This window comes from Lineus longissimus, chromosome 3, assembly GCF_910592395.1.
Source record: "Lineus longissimus chromosome 3, tnLinLong1.2, whole genome shotgun sequence".
NCBI lineage: Eukaryota > Metazoa > Nemertea > Pilidiophora > Heteronemertea > Lineidae > Lineus > Lineus longissimus.
The window spans coordinates 18,559,210-18,577,231 of record NC_088310.1 but is presented as its reverse complement, the minus strand read 5'-3'; the positions used below and the strand labels follow the sequence as shown (position 1 = coordinate 18,577,231).

General features: G+C 43.6%; 1 protein-coding gene and 1 long non-coding RNA gene across 3 annotated transcripts; both read left to right on the top strand.

Moving 5' to 3' along the window:
* The first annotated feature begins 489 nt into the window (after nucleotides 1-489).
* On the top strand, nucleotides 490-3,263 carry LOC135484639 (uncharacterized). Its single transcript, XR_010446475.1, has 3 exons — nucleotides 490-627; nucleotides 2,339-2,417; nucleotides 3,118-3,263. It is a non-coding gene; the product is annotated as an uncharacterized LOC135484639 (long non-coding RNA).
* Nucleotides 3,264-3,930: 667 nt separating this feature from the next.
* On the top strand, nucleotides 3,931-8,872 carry LOC135485023 (probable G-protein coupled receptor 139). 2 transcript variants are annotated; one of them, XM_064766748.1, is made up of 3 exons: nucleotides 3,931-4,588; nucleotides 4,971-6,934; nucleotides 7,309-8,872. In XM_064766748.1, exons 2-3 carry the CDS (start codon nucleotides 6,516-6,518, stop codon nucleotides 7,913-7,915), a joined length of 1,026 nt encoding a protein of 341 aa, XP_064622818.1. In that variant the 5' UTR covers nucleotides 3,931-4,588; nucleotides 4,971-6,515; the 3' UTR covers nucleotides 7,916-8,872. The 2 variants fall into 2 exon arrangements, 1 of the variants encoding a protein (XP_064622818.1); XR_010446513.1 differs by lacking the exon at nucleotides 4,971-6,934.
* The last annotated feature ends 9,150 nt before the right edge of the window (nucleotides 8,873-18,022 follow it).

Genomic DNA, 18,022 nt, shown 5'->3' with positions numbered 1-18,022 from the left:
CAGCTCTACGTCCATTATAGTAGTGATTTTCCAACAAAGTTACTTTAGCTATTATGCCTTACAGGGGCGCAGCTAGATCATGTTCAAAAACACATTTTTTGGTGACTGATGAATGGCATCGGGCGACCATACATTGTATTTCCGTTTTTTGGAAATTCAGTAATGGTCCTAGATCGGTGAATCTAGAGTAGGCCTATTTCCGAACATGGTGAAAACTAAGTAAGTATATGCACTCTAGTCTTGTGGCCAAGGATTTAAGGTCCGTGCTGCGGCAGCCGGGACACCAAATGACATGTGCCAGTTGTTACTTCAATTTCATTATCCAACACGGCCAATCGAATGAATATACTGGTTACGGGTCACAGTAGACTATTTTGTAAATCGAATATGAGAGAGAGTGTAATGCACTCCTGTCACCCCTTATTTCCATCAGCAACAAAAGATTACGGCCAGTCCATCATCGTGGCCCGTACCAGGTATATCCATCCGATTCGCCTGCTTATTGGTTGTACTTGGACCACAGGCAGTCAATTCGCAAGTACGCGTCAACCGAAATCATCACTAAAACGATTTAGCACAGACAAACGTATTTTTGCAACCCGTATACACTTTACTTTCTTCGAGATGGTAAGTCGCATATTAATATATGTTTTCCTATTTTCCATTTATGAACTATTGGAGTGCTCGATTGAAGGTTGTTCAGCAGGTAATGGCAAAAGCGCAGTACACGTGCGTGCACGCAGGATGCACTGTCAGGACGACGTGTACAAAATGTTTAGCAATCTTCCTGCATTCCCTTCCTTTCCCACGCGTCCTCTGTCGCGACAACACTAAGGCCCGCAGCACACTAGCCGCCAACTTTGGCGACAAGAAGCGTTCGGCTGACGCCTCTCGACGCTAAAGTTGGCGGCCAGTGGATCCCGGTCAGAGCACACCTGCCCAGAATTGGCGTCCAGTAGCGTCTTTTCCGCCACTTTAACCCATCTTGGGCCATGCAGCGCGAAATCATGTGACATCAAGACGCTAGCTGATTGGCCATAGCCTCGCCGCCGGCGGCCATTCGTAGCACACCTGGCGCTTCTTGCGTTCAAACGCGGCGACACGCGTCAAAAATCAAACACGTTAGATATTTGGCGTTTAGTTGCGGCAAGTGGCGTCAAGTCGCGTTCGCCGACGCCGTTCGTAGCAGACTAGGAATTTTTCAGGCGTTCAGGACTCTTGCGGCAAAAAACGCCTGTGAACGCCGAAGCGACAACACTAAAGCCCGTAGCACACTAGCCGCCAACTTCGGCGTTCACAGGCGTTTTTTGCCCAAGAGTCCTGAACGCCTGAACAATCCCTAGTCTGCTACGAACGGCGTCGGCGAACGCGACTTGCCGCGACTTGCCGCAACTAAACGCCAAATATCTAACATGTTTGATTTTTGACGCGTGTCGCCGCGTTTGAACGCAAGAAGAAGCCAGGTGAGCTACAGATTGCCGCCTGAATTGGCGTCGGCGGCGAGGCTATGGCCAATCAGTATGCGTCTTGATGTCACATGATTTCAAAATGGCAGCCTAAAGTGGCGAAAAGATGCTACTGGACGCCGATTCTTGGCAGGTGTGCTCTGACCGGGATCCACTGGCCGCCAACTTCGGCGTCGAGAGGCGTCAGCTGAACGCTTCTTGTCGCCAAAGTTGGCGGCTAGTGTGCTGCGGGTGGCGGCTAGCCGCCAACTTTGGCGACAAGAGGCATTTGGCTGATGCCTCTCGACGAAAGTTGGCGGCTAGTGGATCCCGGTCAGAGCACACCTGCCCAGAATTGGCATCCAGTAGCGTCTTTTACCCTCACTTGTCGCACGAGACACGCACTGAAAGCCATCATAATTGAAGACCAGGTGTTTAATTAGTAACGGTGCCAGGGATGCTGACCTGACCCAAATGCGCAATGCACGTTGTATAGAAGAAGGGTAACCTGATCCGGAGGTTGGCACTATCAATTCAGGCCGTCATTTAATTACTTTGTGTCGAGCAATTTGATTGGCCACCCGTTTATGATGGTGCGTCTGACAGACTACCTAGCGGGAGTTATCGGCGGTGAAAGGAGGAGACTTTTATTAGGACTGATATTCACCGCCGATAAGTCGGCATATTTTCTCGGGACCTGGTTCGTCTTTGTAGGAAAGGTCCATTGGCGAATATTCGACTCGCACTCTTCAACATGAAAATTCGCTATAAAAATGGTTGACTCGTATTCATTATTTATTATCTTTTATCACTTTGATTATACAAGCGGCCTGTCATCATAGTATCTTTCACAAGCCAGCAACGTTAAGGCAGAGTTTTCATCATATTTGCAGGATGCAAGTAACGATCAAGCCGGGGTACTGATGGGCAATGACGGGAGACGTAAAGCCGAGCTGGAGCAAACAGCTGAGGGTAAGTCTGCGGCACCAGCAGGAGTATAGAAGAAAAGTAACGCGAGCTTGTTCCGATGTGAAGTTAATATACCCCCCTTCCCAAAAGTCACAACAACAGAAGTGATGGGGCTTTGGCAGACACCCATCACATCGAAACTATATAAAGTCTCTCAACTAAATGAGATCATGCTATGGGTTGGCAATAGGGACCACCATTTTGGCTAGAAATTGAAATCCTAAAGCAATTAGAAGTTCTAATTACTTCAGGAGTTCCAGCCAACATAGTGGTCCCTATAGGCTCTATACACACAGCCTATGATTCCAATGCATCATATGCTTTTGAACACAACACAAGGTGTTACCTCGGAGCATGTGCTGGACAGTGTAACATGTTTTAGTGCTCCATTTCTGAGTTTTTCGCCTCATTTATTGCGATGCAATACAGATTGACACGTTTTCCGTGCCCATCCCCCTATAGAAAAGTCATGGTTTCTATAACAAATACTGAATATTACGGGGAACAACCACTGATATGTGCACGCCTATGTTCCGGCATGAGCTAATTTTTCACTTCTTCTAAAAGGGACGATTACCATAGACATGTTCAAAATTTATCAATAAAATATATGCATATACATGTATAGCAACCTAGACGATGTCAAAGTGTTTGATAAACTACTTTGTAATGTGTAAAAATGTGTATTTTCGTCTCTCGGCAGATGCAGTCCACATCGGTTCTTCTGACCAGCCAACACAGGTTCCTACCAACAGTTATGGAGCCCCTGGCAGTGACATCTTGACTGACGGAAAAAAGAAGTGTACGATCCTTTAACTGTAACAAGCTAGTTTGAAATAGATGTTGGCACCTGCATAAAATATTATGTGTCTTGTCATTTTTTTCGCACTTTTTCGTTTTAAATTGGCGTTGTCACCACACCCTTTTGCTTATAAACCGAGCTTAAACTGATGTAATCACAATAAGAAAGATCAAAACCAAGGAAGTTGTTAAACATTCAGAACATTATGAAACATTACTAATCAAAACCATAGCTGAACAGGCTGCATCCCTGTACACGGGCACCGGCGAACACAGAAAAATAGCTATTTTTTCAAATTCCTCTCCGCTTCCTGCTCGTCCTCGGTCGGAGTCGGCAGGATTCTTCTCGTTATCCGGGTCGTTGCTACACTCCCGCATGTACAACTCTCTGGCAGACCGCTTCTGCATCATGCGTGGTAAAGGCATACATTTCAATCGGTTTTGAAAATATTCAATACATTTTTCGTGGCGCATTGAAAATTCAAAAATAACGTAACTGGACTCGCATACAAACAAGAAACCTTATACATGTACAGTGTAAGTTACGTATCGGGGATTATAAAAAAATGCAGTACCCTACGCCTTTGATCACACTAATTATTCTAACAACCTGATACATTCGCTGCGGGCATTAAAATGTTCATGTATCTTGCTCAGTACATTTCATAAAATGCAGAGCTAAACGCCGCTCGCTCGTGATTCGGAGCAGCTATCATTGCTTATTGTGTGTCGAAATATTTTGGACTGAAAATCAATACTGAGCCGCTTTCGAATACTTAATATTACGTAAAACTTACGTTTAAAAATACATAATCCTGACGGCCGATGCGAACCCTGCTCTGAGGTTGCATTTACTGTCGTCTGCCTTAGCGGGGAAACGCCCAGCGGTAGGCTATCATATCAATTTGTAGCACGCTTTGGTCGAGTATTTGACACTAACGAACACCAAGAATGGCAACCTCGCCGTACTCCCTCGCACCCTTAGCGCCAACTGTCAAACAAAGAATATGCTTCAAAGATACGGCCAGGTTCACGTACACTCATAACATGTACGTTTTCGGGATTGGATGTATTTGCATCGTTGGCCTCATACTGAATTTTCTAAATGCCAGGACATTCGCCGTGATGGAAAAGAGAAAGTCTCTAGTGCTTTATCTCCTCCGCATTCTGGCGTTTAGTGACGCCGCAGTGTTGATCACCTCGTTCGTTATTTTCCCACTACGGCATATTGTTGCTAGGATCGTAAATGGAGATGATGTATTCATTAACGGAGACTTGCAAATCATGCCCTATATCTATTTTCCTTTTGTGACGCCGTATTTCATAAGCGTGGAGGTGCGAAATCACATGATGGTTCTGCTGGCTGTTGACAGGTAAGGGTCCGGACTTCTTGAAGGTCGAGTCGGCTGTGAAAACACGTTCTCGTTCCTATCGGTAGATGCATGTATGCAGACAACACTCTCATGAAGTACGGCAAGATATCTTGCATGAAGAAGATACTTCGATTTTTGTTGGTAAGATTTCTTAGAAGTCTTTTTCATTTATTCAAACGGTCATAACGTTGACAACTAAATAGTAGATGTTCCCCTAAGCTTCCACAGATCTGTGTCACAAAAAACAAATGCTAACGCTTTTATAGCGAGCGTTTTCATGGTGGACGTGCTGGCATCTTGTCCGAACTACGAACTGGCAACAGAAACTTATACAATGTATTCGAAAATTATCTGGCATCATGTCCACCATGTCGATTTTCAGGTTCATCAAATTGATATTTCCTCTCAAAGGGAAGATGATTGCAACACGTAGTAATGCCAACAAAGCCATTGTATTCATCGTAGTGCTTGCATTTGCTTGCAATCTCTGGCGTTACTGGTGGATGTATATAGCAAAGAATACCAGCCCATGCTATCCTGATGACCAGGATAGAGTAAAACAACGTGGCCCAGGGAAATTGGGACGCTACATTGACTGGGCCGTGTATATAGCAGTCCTTTTTGCGGTACCGCTTCTTCTGCTTCTAATCTTGAACCTAGCTGTCATCATTTCTCTCATTTCTACCATGGCCAAGACAAGGCAGCTAAGAACCACTGATTCGAATGAAGCAGCGCAGCACCAGTTGTCCGTAATGACGGCGTGTACGTGTACCTTATTTCTCATCTGCGAGCTTCCAGCCTGCATTGACAGAGTCGGTCAGATATATTTCGCGCTGGCAGGAGGTGCAACCTATTGGAGAATCGGAGGATTCATCCGCAAGGCGGGACTTCTTTTGACTGTTCTCGATTCTTCACTAAATTTCTTCATCTACATGCTGACCAACCGTAAATTTCGTTCAACTCTTCTCAAAGGGCCAAGCAAAACATAATTAACAGAAGCGTTCACGAGTTTACTTACATTCACAAAATGTTAGTTACTTGTACATGTAAATGTTTACTGAATATAGCCACGCGAAACTGGAAACAGTCACATCCCACTGTAAAAGTGTCATAAACAATGTACACGTATAACCTAAACCCATTTGGATTTCTGTCGATCGTAATGATCGCCGAGCCCGTAGCATCGTAATTTAAGATGATCTGCGTCATTCAACAACATGACGGCCTTAAATCGAACCTTGTAACGATTTGTAATTTTCAAGATGGCAGAAATGGTAGCCATCTTTGAATTTTTGTTTCCGCACTGCATTTCGATGTGTACCACTAGAGGCTGCGATGCTTGTCGATTCGAGAGCCTAGTTTGAGTGCCCAAAGGTGTGACGCAATAGCCAAAATAATTGGTGGAAAAAAGAAGTTGATATACATGTACTCGCTTTAAGAATATGTTTAACTGAAAAGTGTGGATAACTCAGTTCTGTTTCCAGTAAACAATTACATTTCGGATGCATTAATAGATTTCGCTTTGAAAGAAATCTTCGTAATAAACGCCGTTAAACTTGTTAAAAACTGGACACCAATTCCAAAGAAACTGTATACTCGCGAATATAATTTGATAAAGAAGTGCTGTTACATGTACATCGTGATACATTAGTATACACTTCGCTCACGAAAGTCTATTATTACATTGCCGCTATTTGCAAACACCTGGTAATTTTTAGTCCAGTCATTTAAAGCGTTCGCGGTTGAAACGAACAAAGGTTTGTTTTGCTCTCAGTTTTACCAGCATGGCTTGTTGAAAGGCAAATCTCTGGACCAGTAATTTTAAAAACAACGAGAGCGCAGACCTCAGCTAATAGGTCCGAGGACGGGACAAAACTTCCGTAGCTACTTTTCGTCATTGGCGGGCCCTTTTAGCTCCAATACAAAAATGTCGACACCATCGCTTGACCTCGCAACCTTGCAGACCGTGAAGTCTCGGGTGTGCATCTATGATACGGCCAAGTTCACGTACACTCATAACATGTACGTTTTCGGGGTTGGATGTATTTGCATCGTTGGCCTCATACTGAATGTCCTAAATGCCAGGACATTCGCCGTGATGGAAAAGGGAAAGTCTCTAGTGCTTTATCTCCTCCGAATTCTGGCCTTTAGTGACGGTGCTGTGTTGATCACCTCGTTCGTTATTTTCCCACTACGCCATACTGTCGCTAGGATCGTAAACGGAGATGACGTGTTCATTAAAGGAGACTTGGAAATCATGCCCTATATCTATTTTCCTGTTGAGACGCCGTATTTCATAAGCGTGGAGGTGCGAAATCACATGATGGTTCTGCTGGCTATTGACAGGTAAGGGTCCGGACTTCTTGAAAGTCAAGTCGGCTGTGAAAACACGTTCTCGTTCCTATCGGTAGATGCATGTATGCAGACAACACTCTCATGAAGTACGGCAAAATATCTTGCATGAAGAAGATACTTCGATTTTTGTTGGTAAGATTTCTCAGAAGTCTTTTTCATTTATTCAAACGGTCATAACGTTGACAACTAAATAGTAGATGATTCCCTAAGCTTCCACAGATCTGTGTCATAAAAACAAATGCTAACGCTTTTATAGCGAGGGTTTTCATGGTTGACGTGCTGGCTTCTAGTCCGAACTACAAACTGGCAACAGAAACTTACATTCGAAAATTATCTGGCATCATGTCCACCATGTCGATTTTCAGGTTCATCAAATTGATCTTTCCTCTCAAAGGGAAGCTGATTGCAACCCGTAGTAATGCCAACAAAGCCATTGTATTCATCGTAGTGCTTGCATTTGCTTGCAATCTCTGGCGTTATTGGTGGATGTATGTCGGAAAGAATACTGACCCATGCCATCCTGACGACCAGGATAGAGTAAAAAGACGCGGCCCAGGGCAATTGGGATACTATATTGACTGGGCCATGTATATAGCAGTCCTTTTTGCGGTACCACTTCTTCTGCTTCTAATCTTGAACCTAGCTGTCATCATTTCTCTCATTTCGAACATGGCCAAGACAAGGCAGCTAAGAACCACTGATTCGAATGAAGCAGCGCAGCACCAGTTGTCCGTAATGACGGCGTGTACGTGTACCTTATTTCTCATCTGCGAGCTTCCAGCCTGCATTGACAGAGTCGGTCAGATATACGTCGCGCTGGCAGGAGGTGCAGCCTATTGGAGAATCGGAGGATTCATCCGCAAGGCGGGACTTCTTTTGACTGTTCTCGATTCTTCGCTAAATTTCTTCATCTACATGCTGACCAACCGTAAATTTCGTTCAACTCTTCTCAAAGGTCCAAGCAAAACATAATTAACAGAAGCGTTCACGAGTTTACTTACATTCGCAAAATTTTAGTTACATGTACATGTAAATGTTTACTGAATGTAGCCACGCGAAACTGGAAACAGTCATATCCCACTGTAAAAGTGTTATAAACAATGAATATAATAATATAATAATAATAATAATAATTTATATAGCGCCGCCTAAAAATAAATTGTCAGCGGCGCTTTACAGAGATGAAACCATTTTGTACATGCATAAAAAGGTGAGATCAAACAATTACCCAAAAGCTTCAATAAAAAGGTGAGTCTTGAGTGATCTTTTTAAAACATTAAAATAATCGATGGCCCGCATCGTTATTGGCAAAGCATTCCAGAGTCGTGGGGCGCAGACCGCGAAGGCTCTATCCCCAGCCGTAACCTTTTGGGCCCGCTTCCACTCCAGAGTTGGAGCCGAGTTTGCCCTGGTCCTGAGACTTGGCCTCTGGAGTGGGAGCTGGAGATAGTCGGGGCCTGCGCCCTGCACGGCTCTGAAAGCAAAAGTTAAAATTTTAAACTTTATACGTTGTTGGACGGGCAGCCAGTGCAGATGGTGTAGCACTGGAGTGATGTGGTCATATTTTCTGCTGCCCGTCAACAACCTCGCTGCTTGGTTTTGTAGCTTTTTTTAATCTATTTATTTCATAGGTTGGGAGACCAAGATAAAGTGAATTACCGAAGTCTAGTCGGGATGTGATAAAAGCATGCACAAGATTGCCTCAGAGATCAACAGGAAGGTATTGTTTTACAGAGGCAATCTTGCGCAAGTAAAAGAAGCCCGACGAGACAACCGTGGAGATTTGTTTATGAAATGACAAATGACTGTCAAATAGTACACCCAGATTGCGCACAGACTCGCTAGGGACAACTCGAGCACTACCGACTCTCAAACACACATTGTCCTTCACCAGTTTGGCCTCCTGATGAGGTGACCGCAGCAGCAGGAACTCGGTTTTAGACTCATTTAGTTTAAGCTTGTTCTCTGCCATCCAAAGGCGGACATCATCAAGGCAGCTTTCAATTCTATTGATGATCTGGGCTGCAGTGACGCAGTGTCAGAGAAGCTGAAGGCATGCCAGACCTGGGTATCATCAGCATAAAAATGGCCATCCACGAGGTGACCCTCGACAACCTCCGCCAGTGGATAAGTGTAGCATGAGAAAAGCAAAGGGGCGAGAACGCTGCCCGGCGGTACGGCATGCTTCAGATCATGGATATCAGACAGGCTGGTACCGACTTTAACCCTGAACTCACGGCCCCTTAAGTAAGATTCAAACCATGAAAGTGCATTGCCCTGGACACCAAAAACATCTTTCAGACGCGAGATCATGATTTCGTGGTCAATGGTATAAAAGGCGGCAGATAAGTCCAAGAGAACCATGGCACAACCCTCCTTTTTGTCAAAGCTCTGAAGGACACTGTTAGTGATAGATAGCAGGGCAGTCTCCACACTGTGGCCGGAGCGGTAAGCCGACTGATGCGGATTATACATTTTACTAGCCGTAAGATGGCTGTGGAGCCTGGCTGCTACCACACGTTCCAGAAGCTTTGAAAAATATGAGAGGTTGGAGACAGGCCGGTAATAATAATAATAATAATAATAATTTATTATATTAAAAGTGCTTTTGAATGAAAATCATTTGCAAAGCACTATTCAATTTAAAAAACAACACATAGTAAAAGAGAAAATTGTACATAGATATTAAAACATTCATAGAGATTAAATCATTTGGGTGCTGGTGTCGAAGTGTTCAATAAAAAGGTGAGTTTTAAGATGTTTTTTGAAGGCGCTGGTGCCAATGGATCACGCATCCAGGCCGGAAGTGAGTTCCACAGCCTGGGCGCCAAGTTCCCCAGGCAACGGTCTCCGAAGACGCCCCTTGTCCGTGGTATGGAAAGGAGCCATTGGTCCTCGGAAGACCGAAGCCTGCGGTCCGGGGCACGAAGACTGAGGAACTCCTTGAGGTACTCCGGGCTTTGGTCATTATGTAAGACTTGATGCGTCAGCAGTAGCACTTCATACTGGATACGTGATCTCACCGGCAACCAGTGCAGCTCCTTAAGTACAGGGGTGATGTGTTCCCTCTTTTTGGTCTTACTTAGAAGCCTAGCAGCTGCATTCTGAACTTTTTGTAGTCTTGAAAGTTCACACTCCGGTAGTGCTAATAGTAAGCTGTTTTTAAAATCTAATCTTGGTGTTACAAGGGCATTAATTACACGGGCACAAGTTTTATTGTCAAGGTGTCTACGGATCTTTGAGATTTTGTGAATTTGAAAATAAACATCCTTGACCACCTTTGACACTTGTTGAGACATTTCCATATTTTCATCGAAAATTGCTCCCAGGTTCCTGACCAGGGCAGAAGCCTGGATAGCGGATGGTCCAATGTTAATGACCGGCAGTGGCTTGAGCTTTGACAGTTTACGTTTTGAAGCAACGATGAGAAATTCTGTCTTCTCATCATTGCCCTTGAGGTGGTTTTGGCCAAGCCACTTGCGTACATCACATACACACGCCTCAGCCCTGGCAACAGCATCCTGGAGACCATGTTCCGAAACATGGAAGCTGTCGTACAGCTGGATGTCGTCTGCAAAACCATGTCGCAACATACGATGTCTCTCGATAACTTCTCCAAGTGACTGGATATAAATCGAGAAGAGAAGTGGGCCCAACACTGAGCCCTGTGGGACGCCACCCAGCAGTGGTTTGGGGTCTGACCTCTGACCCTTAATGACAACTGTCTGGGATCGAAGGGAAAGGTAAGACTCAAACCATTCCAGGGCTTTTCCTGTGATACCCAGGCTACATTCAAGGTGTTTAAGTAGAATGCCTTGATTGATGGTATCGAATGCAGCAGACATATCAAGTAGGATGAGAATCATCCCCCTCCCCTGGTCAAGAGCAGTATCGATGTCAGATTTGATCTTAAGGAGAGCAGTCTCGGTGCTGTGCCCACATTTGTATACTGACTGCAATTTGTCCTCCATGCCATTCTCTTTCATGTGGGTTAAGAGCTGCTGGGCGATAACCTTTTCAGTTACCTTTGCTAGGAATGGGAGGTTCGAAATTGGCCGATAGTGTTTTGGAACATTTTGATCAAGTCCTGGCTTTTTAAGAATGGGAGTCACTAGTGTCTTTTTAAAAGACTCGGGAACTTTACCTGCTGTGACCGACTCATTTATAGCCAGAACAAGAAGTGGCAATACGGCATTGAGAACAACACTTTCCTTGAGTAGCCAAGTGGGCATGGGATCTAGTGCACATGACTTTGGAGCACACTTATTTATCACTTTACGCAGTAGTTCTTGAACTCGGACTCATCTGCCCCTTGCTTCTTTAAAATGGGTGTAATCACAGCTAGCTTCATAGTGTCCGGGAATTCACCAGTAGACAAGGAACAGTTGATCAGTTCAACTAAAGATGGTAAGATGTTAGGCAAAACGACCTTGAGGAGTTGACCTGGAATAGGATCCAGCATGGATGTTTTAACTGGTGTGGACCGAATGATTCCCTCCAGCTCAGTTGCAGTAGTTGGCTTAAAGTCCGACAGAATCACACTAGATTTCCTTGTTGAATAACCTAAACCCCTTTGGATTTCTGTCGATCGTAATGATCGCCGAGCCCGTAGCAGCGTAATTTAAGATGATCTGCGTCATTCAACAACATGACGATCTTAAATCAAACCTTGTAACGCTTTGTGATTTTCAAGATGGTAGAAATGGTAGCCATCTTTGAATTTTTGTTTCCGCACTGCATTTCGATGTGTACCACTAGAGGCTGCGATGCTTGTCGATTCGGGAGCCTAGTTTGAGTGCCCAAAGGTGTGACGCAATAGCCAAATAATTGGTGGAAAAAAGAAGTTGATATACATGTACTCGCTTTAAGAATATGTTTAACTGAAAAGTGTGGATAACTCAGTTCTGTTTCCAGTAAACAATTACATCCCGAATGCATTATAGATGTCGCTTTGAAAGAAATCTTCGTAATAAACGCCGTTACAATGTATTTCATTGATAAAAATTGAAAATTCAGAACTAACTTGTTAAAAACTGGACATCAATTCCAAAGAAACTTTATACTCGCGAATATAATTTGATAAAGAAGTGCTGTTACATGTACATCGTGATACATTAGTATACACTTCGCTCACAAAAGTCAATTATTACATTGCAGCCGCTATTTGCAAACACCTGGTAATTTTTAGTCCAGTCATTTAAAGCGTTCGCGGTTGAAACGAACAAAGGTTTGTTTTGCTCTCAGTTTTACCAGCATGGCTTGTTGATAGGCAAATCTCTGGACCAGTAATTTTAAAAACAACGAGAGCGCAGACCTCAGCTAATAGGTCCGAGGACGGGACAAAATTTTCGTAGCTACTTTTCGTCATTGGCGGGCCCTTTTAGCCCAATACAAAAATGTCGACACCATCGCTTGACCTCGCAACCTTGCAGACCGTGAGGTCTCGGGTGTGCATCTATGATACGGCCAAGTTCGCGTACACTCATAACATGTACATTTTCGGGGTTGGATGTATTTGCATCGTTGACAGGTAAGGGTTGGGACTTTTTTGTAAGATTTCTTCGACGTTTTTTTCATTGATTCAAAGATGCAAACGGTCATGACGTTGACAAGTAAATAGTAGATGTTTCCCCGAGCTCCCACAGATCTGTGTCTCAAGAAACAAATACCAGCGCTTTTATAGCGAGCGTTTTCATGGCTGGCATCCTGTCTGAACTACAAACTGGCCACCAAAACTTACACATGTATTCGTAATTATCTGTCATAGAGTCAACCATGTCGATTTTCAGGTTCATCAAATTGATCTTTCCTCTTAAAGGGAAGCTGATTGCAACCCGTAGGAATACCTACAAAGCCATTGTATTCATTGTAGTGCTTGCCTTTGCTTGTACATGTAATCTATGGCGTTACTGGATGAATTACGTCACAAAGAATACCAACTCGTGTTACCCCGTAAACCAAGATATCGTAAAAGGACGACGAGGTGGATATCGTTATGTCGACTGGATTATGTACTTGGCAGTACTGTCTGCTCTCCCACTTCTTCTACTCTTAATCTTGAACCTAGCTGTCTTCTCTCATTTCGACCATGGCCAAGACAAGGCAGCTAAGAACCACTGATTCGAATGAAGCAGCGCAGCACCAGTTGTCCGTAATGACGGCGTGTACATGCACCTTATTTCTCATCTGTGAGCTTCAAGCCTGCATTGACAGAGTCGGTCGAATATACATGTATTTCGCACTCGGTGGAAGTGGAGCCTACTGGAGAATTGGAGGATTCATCCGCAAGGCTGGACTACTTTTGATTGTTCTCGACTCTTCACTGAATTTCTTCATCTACATGCTGACCAACCGTAAATTTCGTTCAACTTTTCTCAATGGTCCAAGCAAAATATAATTCACAGTAGCTTACAACAGTTACGCCAGGAAGAAATTATAATCACATCTACAACATAATTTGATCAAATTTGATTAAAAATTACATCCACATTCCACTGCAATAAAGGTGCTATAGACAATGTATGGCCTGTGCCTTCGAATTTCTGTCGATGAAGGTACTTTAACTCGCATTTTCTAATAGGTTGTGATTTTCAAGATGGCCGAAATAGTGGCCATCTTTGAATTTTTGTTTCCGCTCTGCATCTTGATGCGTATCTCTATGCTGTAATCTGTTAAACCCGACTCCGTGCCCGTTGATTTGACAGAAGTTGCAAGAAATTAAGAGTCAGCGATAAGCGCGTTCGATTTAATTGGAAATACATGTAGAATTAAGTGGAAGTGTGCCAGGGATTCTGGCTTACAATAAATGTTAAACACAACATAACATATCGTAAAGTCTATAATTGCCCAGTTAATGAATGTCTGATATTAAGACGCTATTTGCAACCGCCAGGCTATTTTTAGTCAAGTCATAAATGCAAAGTTGACAGGAACTCGCTGCTCACTGATACACAACTGATATATATCATCAGACAGGGCGGGAGCAGACAAATTATCAAACCGAGTATGTAAAATAGGTTCGTGGATGGAACAGTAATTCTGCCGGGAGCTGCTTTTGGCAACCTGCAGTATATACATACAGCAACAATACAAAAATGGCGACTCCATCGCTTGATCTCGCAACAACCTCGCAGACCGTGAAGTCCACGGTATGCTTCTATGACACGGCCAACTTCACGTACACTCATAACATGTACGTCTTTGGGATCGGGTCTATTTGCATCATTGGCTTCATACTGAATGTCCTAAATGCCATGACATTCGCCGTGATGGAAAAGGGAAAGTCTCTTGTGCTTTATCTCCTCCGCATTCTGGCCTACAGTGACGGCGCTGTGTTGATCATCTCGTTCGTTATTTTCCCACTACGGCATATTGTCGCTAGGATCGTAAACGGAGATGACGTATTCATTAACGGAGCTTGCAGACCATGCCTTACATTTACTTCCCCGTTGAGACGCCCTGCTTCATAAGTGTAAAGGTGCGAAATCACAATTACTCTTCCGCCAGCGTGACCTCGTCACAATCATGGCGCTTTTTCAATATGGCGACGAATTGAACGAGGTAAATCCCTGTCTATCATACCCCTCACAGTAAAGCCTTGATGGCCTCGGCGGTTAGACTGTTGCACAACGGATTGGATGGTCACGGGTTCGGACCCCGGCGAATCTTTTGTTCGTGTTTTTTTTAACATTTTCTTATTTTATCATTCATTCATGTACGTTTATCAGGCGCGGATCCAAGCGGGTACACCAGACGCACGGCTCCTAATTGATGTAAACTGTTTTTAATTGACCGCTCATGAAATTTTGGAACACACCTGTCCAGGAATTTTGATGAGAAATGCAGTGCACGCTCCCTCTTCTTCCAGTTCCTAGATTCGCCGGCCCTCTTATACCATCATCTTATACCATTGTGAATATTATCATGAAGAAAACCCCTTCACCCGAACTTTTCAAGTTGAAGTACACACTGCTTCCAGGTGTTCGAGCACTCCAGAGATTGGTTTGACTAGTCGGCGGCTTGAATTCCCGAGGGTACATTGAGGCCAACAGCTATTTTGGTTGACCTCGATTCCAAACCCTTTTTCAAAATGGCCATTCAAACCATAAAATCAGCTACCATCTTTCTTTGTTGAAGGGACAACTTTGGCATGAGACAGGCTGTTTTTCATGCAAAATAGCTTCAAATATATGACCGTGACTTCTCAAGGAGCTGAGAGAATTATTGACATACCATCAAACTGCAAAAAGATCTCACCATAACGGAATGTAACTGTACGTTTGCCTAAAAATCCAAGATTTGCAAGTCATGTCAAACCCGTCTCACATTACACGCTCAATTCATTATTAGTGACGAGCATTTAGTTTGTAACTACAGTGATGGGCAGGCGGATAGATTCAAATTACAATGTACATATCACCTTCCTGGCCACCTAAACCCCACACTGAAATTGTCCCTTCAAGTCACGTGCACGGAGCTATATAGATACGATTGCCGTGTGCATGTGCATTTCCGACTCCAAAAGAATCGACTCGAATCTTAATTCAAATCCGGCATTGCCAACATCATTGGCGCCAAAGACTATTTCTTTTGACCCTGTTGACCTCGCTTCTAAAATGTTTTTGAGAAAGCCATTCAAACATTTAAATCAACTGCGAGCATTATCTATAATATCACCGAGCTATATAAATACGATATATCAAGAAAACTCTGTCGCAATATTGAATTATACGATTATCTGGGACTATTTGTCCCCAATTACTCTTCCGCCAGCGTGACCTCGTCACAATCATGGCGCTTTTTCAATATGGCGACGAATTGAACGAGGTAAATCCCAGTCTATCATGCCCCTTACAGTAAAGCCATAATGGTCTTGGCGGTTAGACTGTTGCACAACGGATTGGATGGTCACGGGTTCGAACCCCGGCGAATCTTTTTTTCGTGTTTTTTTCATATTTTTTCATTCATGTACGTTTATCCGGCGCGGATCCAAGCGGGTGCACCAGACGCACGGCTCCTAATTGATGTAAACTTTTTTTAATTGACCGCTCATGAAATTCTGGAACACACCTGTCCAGGAATTTTGATGAGAAATGCAGTGCACGATCCCTCTTCTTCCAGTTCCTAGATTCGCCGGCCCTCTTATACCATCATCTTATACCATTGTGAATACTAGCATATACCCATGGAGCGGGCAAAGTTGAAATGTAATATACATTAGTTAAATGGGCACGATGATTGAACTACATTAAATTTCTAACGTTACTAAAGTTTTATTAAAGGTTAAACACGCAATGAACTGCATTTAGGGACTTATTGCTGCTATCTACATGCAACCCCCAATAGATTGATTGGAGTACGCTATTTTACACAATGCATTGAGACCAGTGACAGCAGGTCCTGTTCCAAATAAGGCCCTCACATATTAGGCATATCACCTACCCACTCCCGTACCCAATGCCACTGTCGGATCAAAGCCAGGTGCATGGAGAGATGCAGAACACAATTCAAACTGACAACATCAGTCAGTAAAGAATAAATCAAAGAGCAAGCGCTGGCCACTGTACATATTTTGTCCATCCTGGCATAACTGTTTCTCGAATAGAACTAAAATAGAATAGGCTAATCATTAATCTCCCTGCTAATACCCTGCACCATGGACCAGGTTGTGTAGCACTACATACGTGCTGGAAGCTAATACTGATGTGGCAGGGAGAATAATGCGTGAAGTTTGTGTATGCTTTTGAGAATGAGCGGAGCTCTCCAGTCGACGTGCTCTCTGAAAAGTTGTTATTTATTCTAAAACCACCAAGATATTCGACGTATGACACCCTCAGTGACACTCTTACTTATGATCCACACCTCCGAAACCAAAAGTTGCAAGAATTCGACGCATTTTCGAGGCCCAATTTTGAAACAAAAATCGCCTCCTATTTAGCGGCCACAACGCGCATTATAGTATAGATTATCATGAAGAAAACCCCTTCACCCGAACTTTTCAAGTTGAAGTACACACTGATTCCAGGTGTTCGAGCACTCCAGAGATTGGTTTGACTAGTCGGCGGCTTGAATTCCCGAGGGTACATTGAGGCCAACAGCTATTTTGGTTGACCTCGATTCCAAACCCTTTTTCAAAATGGCCATTCAAACCATAAAATCAGCTACCATCTTTCTTTATTGAAGGGAAAACTTTGGCATGAGACTGGCTGTTTTTCATGCAAAATAGCTTCAAGTAGGACCGTGACTTCTCAAGGAGCCGAGAGAATTATTGACATACCATCAAACTGCAAAAAAGATCTCACCAAAACGGAATGTAACTGTACGTTTGCTTAAAAATCTAAGATTTGCAGGTCATGTCAAACCCGTCTCACATTACACGCTAAATTCATTATTAGTGATGAGCATTTAGTTTGTAACTACAGTGATGAGCAGGCGGATAGTTTTAAATTACAATATACATATCACCTTCCTGGCCACCTAAATCCTACACCGAAATTGTCCCTTCAAGTCACGTGCACGGAGCTATATAGATACGATTGCCGTGTGCATGTGCATTTCCGACTACAAAAGAATCGACTCGAATCTTAATTCAAATCCGGCATTGCTGACATCATTGGCGCCAAAGACTATTTCTTTTGACCCTTTTGACCTCGCTTCTAAAATGTTTTTGAGAAAGCCATTCACACATTTAAATCAACTTCGAGCATTATCTATAATATCACCGAGCTATATAAATACGATATATCATGAAAACTCTGTCGCAATATTGAATTATACGATTATCTGGGACTATTTGTACCCAATTACTCTTCCGCCAGCGTGACCTCGTCACAATCATGGCGCTTTTTCAATATGGCGACGAATTGAACGAGGTAAATCCCTGTCTATCATACCCCTCACAGTAAAGCCTTGATGGCCTCGGCGGTTAGACTGTTGCACAACGGATTGGATGGTCACGGGTTCGAACCCCGGTGATTCTTTTTTTCGTGTATTTTTGAAACATTTTCTGATTATTAAGCATAATACTCCGCTTCCTGCTCGTCCTCGGTCGTAGTCGGCAGGATTCTTCTCGTTATCCGG

Coding starts and splice junctions, on each gene's coding strand:
- LOC135485023 (XM_064766748.1), top strand. CDS start 6,516: ATGTCGACACCATCGCTTGACCTCGCAACCTTGCAGACCGTGAAGTCT. Junction 6,935..7,308: donor GTTCTGCTGGCTATTGACAG/GTAAGGGTCCGG, acceptor GTCGATTTTCAG/GTTCATCAAATTGATCTTTC.